The sequence below is a fragment of the Pelodiscus sinensis genome, chromosome 1 (genome assembly GCF_049634645.1).
Source record: "Pelodiscus sinensis isolate JC-2024 chromosome 1, ASM4963464v1, whole genome shotgun sequence".
NCBI lineage: Eukaryota > Metazoa > Chordata > Testudines > Trionychidae > Pelodiscus > Pelodiscus sinensis.
In genome coordinates, this window is record NC_134711.1 from 16,639,068 (window position 1) to 16,645,067 (window position 6,000).

General features: G+C 38.0%; 1 protein-coding gene across 4 annotated transcripts in view; it reads left to right on the top strand.

Annotated features, from left to right (window-relative positions):
• SEMA3D (semaphorin 3D) overlaps nucleotides 1–5,591 on the top strand; it is a 215,505-nt gene extending 209,914 nt beyond the window's left edge. For all 4 annotated transcript variants that reach the window (XM_014570492.3, XM_006117129.4, XM_075926244.1 and 1 more), the window contains one exon: nucleotides 2,275–5,591. In XM_014570492.3, the coding sequence (XP_014425978.1) occupies nucleotides 2,275–2,691 (417 nt within the window). In that variant the 3' untranslated portion in view covers nucleotides 2,692–5,591. The remainder of the gene's footprint in view (nucleotides 1–2,274) is intronic.
• Nucleotides 5,592–6,000: the final 409 nt, after the last annotated feature.

Genomic DNA, 6,000 nt, shown 5'->3' on the forward strand with positions numbered 1-6,000 from the left:
TCTTAGTCTTCAGGGTCAAGTGTTGACTCTCCACAGGGAAAATACACACACACACACAAATTATATAGCTGTATCTTTGGCTATGTCTAGACTGCAAGCTTCTTTCAGAAGAAGCTTTGCCAGAAGAGATCTTCCGGTAAAACTTTTTTCCAAAGAGAGCGTCAGTACAGCAAAAGCTCAACAAAAAAGCAATGTGCTTTTTTGAAAGATAGCGTCAACGTGCTATATCTCGCATTTCAGTTGTGATTACTGTGGACAGAGTGGCCACCAGGGCACCTGTGCCTCTTCTTTCGAAAAAAACACTCTCTTCCGCATTTGCACACATCTTTTTCCAAAAAAAGCTTTTTCAGAAAAAGGCTTCTTCCTCATAGAAAGTGGCTTACCACTATCGGAAAAACCCCTCCATTCTTTCAACTTTGTCGAAAAAACACAATAGCAGTGTGGACATTAAGTATAGCTTTCCAGAAAAACTGCAGTGTAGACATACCCTTTGGTATTGATGCATTTTTATTGTTACTTTACAGTAAGGGAAGGGGTTTACAAATAAGAGGATGCTATCCTAAAAAGGTTGGGGCATGGGTACATCTAGATGGTAAGACTATTTCGGGATACCAGAGATATCCTGAAATAGCTACCCTGCGTCCAAGGAATGTATCCGCTATTTCAAAATAATTTTAAAAACCGGTGTGCTATTTCAGCATACCTGTAAACCTCGTTCCATGAGGAATAAGGGATGTCTTGAAATAGTGATTTATTTCTAATTTTGGCGCCATGTAGAAGCACCAATTTTTGAAATAAAATCAAAATAAGATACGCAATTTGCTTAGCACAAATTGCATATCCTATTTTGTTTTTTGAGTGCAGTCTAGATGTAACCATACTGTCCTACATCATAGAATTAGGTGAAGGAAAAGGCTTGTTAAATTACCTGCCTAGTCCATTTTCCTGTTATTGCATGATTGTTAGCTGCTGTAAATTTACTTGTATTTTGAGCATGACAATCTAGTTCAACTCAGACAAACTTTTGGTTGTGTAGTGTCTGGTGTCACAAGATCACAAAGCGCTTTCCAGACACTTTATTAAATAAGCCCAAATTCACCTTTGTGATGCAGTTAAGTATTTTTGTCACCAATTTATGAATGAAGAAACTGCAGCCCAGAACTGACTTGACCCAGGTCGTGTTATGTATCAGTGTCGGAACTAAACAGAACCTACTAGTAAGCCCCAAATCTTGGGGCTGGATTCGATTTAGCAGACTACTCTACCCCTCCAGTACTGACATGCACTCTCTGATGTAAGTTGGTCATCAGTGGCACACAGGCAGCTGCTCGTATCTGGATGATGAGTGGTCCAGCTTGTATGCAGGAGCAGGATATATATGTAATGCACAGTAATTAGGGGATGTGAGACTGCATACAGATTTTTCACATAAAAACAAGTGTGTAGTCTACCCAATGTGAATAGTTAATTTAGACAGCTTCATACTTCTCTGATCTTCATCCTCTGAAATATACTGGAAGGGCAGATTTATATTCTGGGACATTTTCCATAATTCTTTCTTCCTTTTTTTTCCCCTAGTGAGGCACTTAGCATGATAGTGAATTGAACAGGGTCCTTGTGAATAGTAATGATGATTCATAAGAGAACTGTACTAGGTTTAACTCCCTGAATCTGACTGGAATTGTTCTGATCTCATTTAGAGTGGTGTAAATAAAGAGTAACTACACTCAAGCTAATAGAGTTTGCACTGTTGTAAACTCAATGTCAGATCAAAATAAGACTCATTGGCCCAATTGATATTACTGTTCATTTATTATTTTTATTCAGGTAGTGACTGAGCACTCCAGTCAAGGACCAGGACCTCACTGTGCTACATGTTGTACAAAAAGAATAGCCTCTGTCCCAAACAGCTTGCAGTCTATGAGGGGGAGTTGCAATCTGTTCAACTCTTGCTTTCAGAAAGTAGTCTATCTTAATATTGTTTTGGTCTGCTTAATTTCATTATTCCAAGACTTGATCTCTGGAGGGCCTGGCCGTATCTTTTAATAATGCATGCTGATGAGACTCTAATTATCTATTGACTAGTTGAACTTTGAAATTCAAACAGTTGCATACACAGCTCTTTATCAAAGGTACTTCTGTGCCCGTGACCTAGACGTAAAAAGCTGCCAACCATCCCCTCTGACTCCACTGCTCCCCCCTTAACACATACACAACAATTTTATTTTTCTGGTCCTTTTAATGCATTGTTTTCTGCTTTGTCCAACCTCACAGCTGAAGGCTGACGAGAGGATCATCAAAACGGAATACGGACTGCTGATCCGCAGCCTGCAGAAAAGAGACACAGGAGCTTATTACTGCAAAGCGCAAGAGCACACGTTCATACACACCATTGTGAAGTTAAATTTGAACGTCATAGAAAACGGGCAAATGGAAAGCACTCAAAAAACGGAGGATGAAGAGGGACGGGTGAGAGATTTGCTTACTGAGTCGCGTCTGAGGTACAAGGATTACATCCAACTTGTCAGCAGCCCCAGCTTCAGCCTGGATGAGTACTGTGAACAGATGTGGCATCGGGAGAAGCGGCGGCAGAGGAATAAAGGTGGGGCAAAATGGAAGCACATGCAGGAAATGAAGAAAAAGCGAAATCGAAGGCACCATGAACTTACCAGCATTCCACATGCTGCATAGCTTTTATATTGTATTTAAAGAAAGGACATTTAACATGCAAAAATACTGTGTTCTGTTTTGTGCATTCTTCCTATTAATTAATATTGCTTCTCACTTTGAGATTAGATAACGCACAGCCATTATTGCTCTGTACAGGACTGCACTATAATACTGGAATATTATAGCAAATGAAAAATTCCTTATTTGAGTATCTCACTCAAGGCTATAATTCCAAGTCTGTTTTATTTCCAGAAATTCAGACTTTGTAGTTAATGCTTAGTGAAAAGCTAATTCAAGAAATATGTCAGGATGATGTTCTATGGCTTCCTTGGCATAATTTTTATATGAGATTTAAAGTCTGTTACAGTGCATTATTAATAGACTGCTCCATTCCACCCCAATTCTGGCTGCAATTCAGGGGTAGGTGGATGTATTTGTAAAACTGCTTTGGGACTTGAAAGGATGAGAGGTGCCATATAAATAGAAGTCATTTGATGATAGATCTACAAAACTATACCAAATTACCCATTGAGCATCTATTTAGGGTCATGGGTGGCATTTCCTAACACGGAGAAGTAAAGCAAAAAGTCAAATATCAGCTTAGCAGTAAAGCTTGTTTTCTCCATAAAAAATGTAATCATGTTTTAAGAGGAGGAAATGTAGAGCTTTGTGCGGCATAAGCAGCCACCAGTTTGCAGTCCATATGCTGAAATGAAATGTTGACTCAAATTGAAACTGCCAGCAAGATACTTGAGAGTAAATTTGCTAAGCAGCACGAGGGAGGTATGTGCACAACCCCTATTAACTAATAATGGGATTTCTGCTTTCATCTCTATTGTCTCTCTGAAGATTTTACCCTGACTGTCTCCACTCACATCTACAACTCTAACATGCATCTGGCTTCTTTTTCTGGAGAACAGTTAATTTGTTGTGGAAAAAAAAAAGAGAACACATGCGCACAAAAACCCTCCTGAACTTGATGACAAAAGACAATGAGGAAAACATATTTAGTGACAGGCAGAAACTGACAATGCTCTTACACCAAAGATAAAAATGGGTAAAGAGCAGAAATTCTTCAGTCTTGTGTATTCTTTGTTTTTTTTAAAGGTCTTGTGTATTTCAAACAAAATATTTGTGTTGTTGAAATTAATACTATTTTATTAGAATACAACAAAAACAAAAAAGCCCACTTGTAAATAAACAGAAGTAGAAGTTAGAGATGAGCAGCTTTGCAACTTACAATAACATCATTTGAAAAGTGTTCCTTGTTTTACTTTCTTTTTTTTAATAAGACAAATCTTCTTATATGAGCAAGAGACACTGTGTTTCCTTCAGATCTGATTTACACCAGTGTAACTCCATTGGCTACATTAGACTTTTTCTCAGTTTATGCTTGTGTAAGCAAGATCAAAATCAGGCCTACTGTCTTTTCTCATGCTTCACAGCCCCTCTTCCCCCCTCTACCATACTTCCCCCATTTTGCCTTTCACGCCTCTTTGAGTGTGAAATGACAAATTAGCCACTTCCTCACATGGATGGAGGCTTTGATGGATACTAAAATGACAGACATTACTTGTTTCTCATGCATTCTACATGTCTTGAGAACAAAGTCTGTGGGAAACTCATGTAAATGTTGTGCAATTCATTAAGGAACCAAGAATTTTGTCTCTGAATGCTGAAAATTAGCCCTGTCTGCTACCCCGATGTATGTGTGCATTCAATCCGTGATCAATAATTGTGTCCATACAATGTGCCATTATACATATATATTTTTTGGTAAACAATACAACTACGGTGATGCATTTACCAGATTGTAGAAAGGAATCGCAGCTGACTCAAGTTTATTGTAAAAAAAAAAAAAAAAAAAAAAATGAAATTGAATGCATGTACAAAGCCAGGGATACCATGTGTCATTAATTTTAGATTTTTTTTTGTTTGTTCTTTCATGAAGAGATACATTAGTTAATTAGAAAGTATTAGCTAATTTGTGTACAGTACTTTGATAGTGTGCTCTGAAAGTGTTAAATATTATAAAAGGTGAGTGGAGAGTTTCATTGTATAGAACATTTAATCAAAGAGACTGATGTTTAGTAAGCCTAGTTCTTACTACTCTGAGTAGCCTATTCATGTCTATAGAACTTTTCACAGTAGTAAGCATTATGCTCAGATGTAAGTGTGTACAGCAATAGAGCCTTAAGGCCAACATTTACAAAAGTGGCTAGTGTTTTTGGCTACCCCCTAAGTTTGTTGCCCCATTTGAGACTGTGTACGGGATATTCTCCTGTATATATGAGGTCCCTTTAAGAAATCTGAAGTTGGGCACCCAAAAAATGAGACAATCAAAATCTTGAACCACTTTTGAAACTGTTTGCTTAAGGATGACTCCAGTCATGATACAGAACCCACTGATGTATTCCCTGGTGTATTTTATCAATCCAGAGAGTACCATCTCTGAGACTCAGTCCTTCTGGAAATGAGTGACACCATATCATGACTAAGCTAAGGTGCTCGCATCAAAGATTCCATGCGTGGCCCATTCTTACCCGTACTGACAAATGGCCTGCTTTCACTGCCATCAATTTCAGTGGGACCAAACGCAATATATTTAATTTTTTATTACAGTATAAATCCTATTTATCTTCTTCATTAAAGTAGAACCATTGGACTTCAGTGGCGCAACTCAGTGAGATAAGGTGAGCAGGATTTGGCACTAAATAAGTTGTTTGTTGTTGGGTCAGTATTTTTTTCATCATTCTTGTTAGCTGAATAGGATTTATTTCCTTTAGCTTTAAATAACTTTGCAGGGTTTACTGCTACAATCCTTGCACAAAACTCCCCATCAACTCCCCTTGTGGGGCTAAAGGCTGCACCATCAGGATTGTAAGCTTTAGAAGATGAATTAAAATGTTATTACACTTAAATTCAAGAGTTGTTGTTTTCTTTTAAATATTCTTGCAATAGGAATCCTTTTGGGGGACTGGCCTCATCATGGAGTAGCAGAGTGAAGCGCCAAACTAGGAATGAAGCCACTTTCATCCCAAGAAAATAAATTCAATATTGTCCAAGTTGTTAAGCCTTATTGGATTCCTACCACCCCAGGGATGGGTATTTAATATGTTGTGCAAATAAAAATCTGAGGTTGAATACATTTCATAAGTGATATACATTGAGCTAGCACACTACTTCTCATACAGAGTAGATGATAACATGGGTAATGATTCCAAAGGGCACTGGAGACCAATACATTAGCTAGACACTCTAGAGAATAGCAAGGAAGGATAGAAGGGGATTTATTTAGAAAGTTGTTTGTTATTTAGTCAATAACCAAGA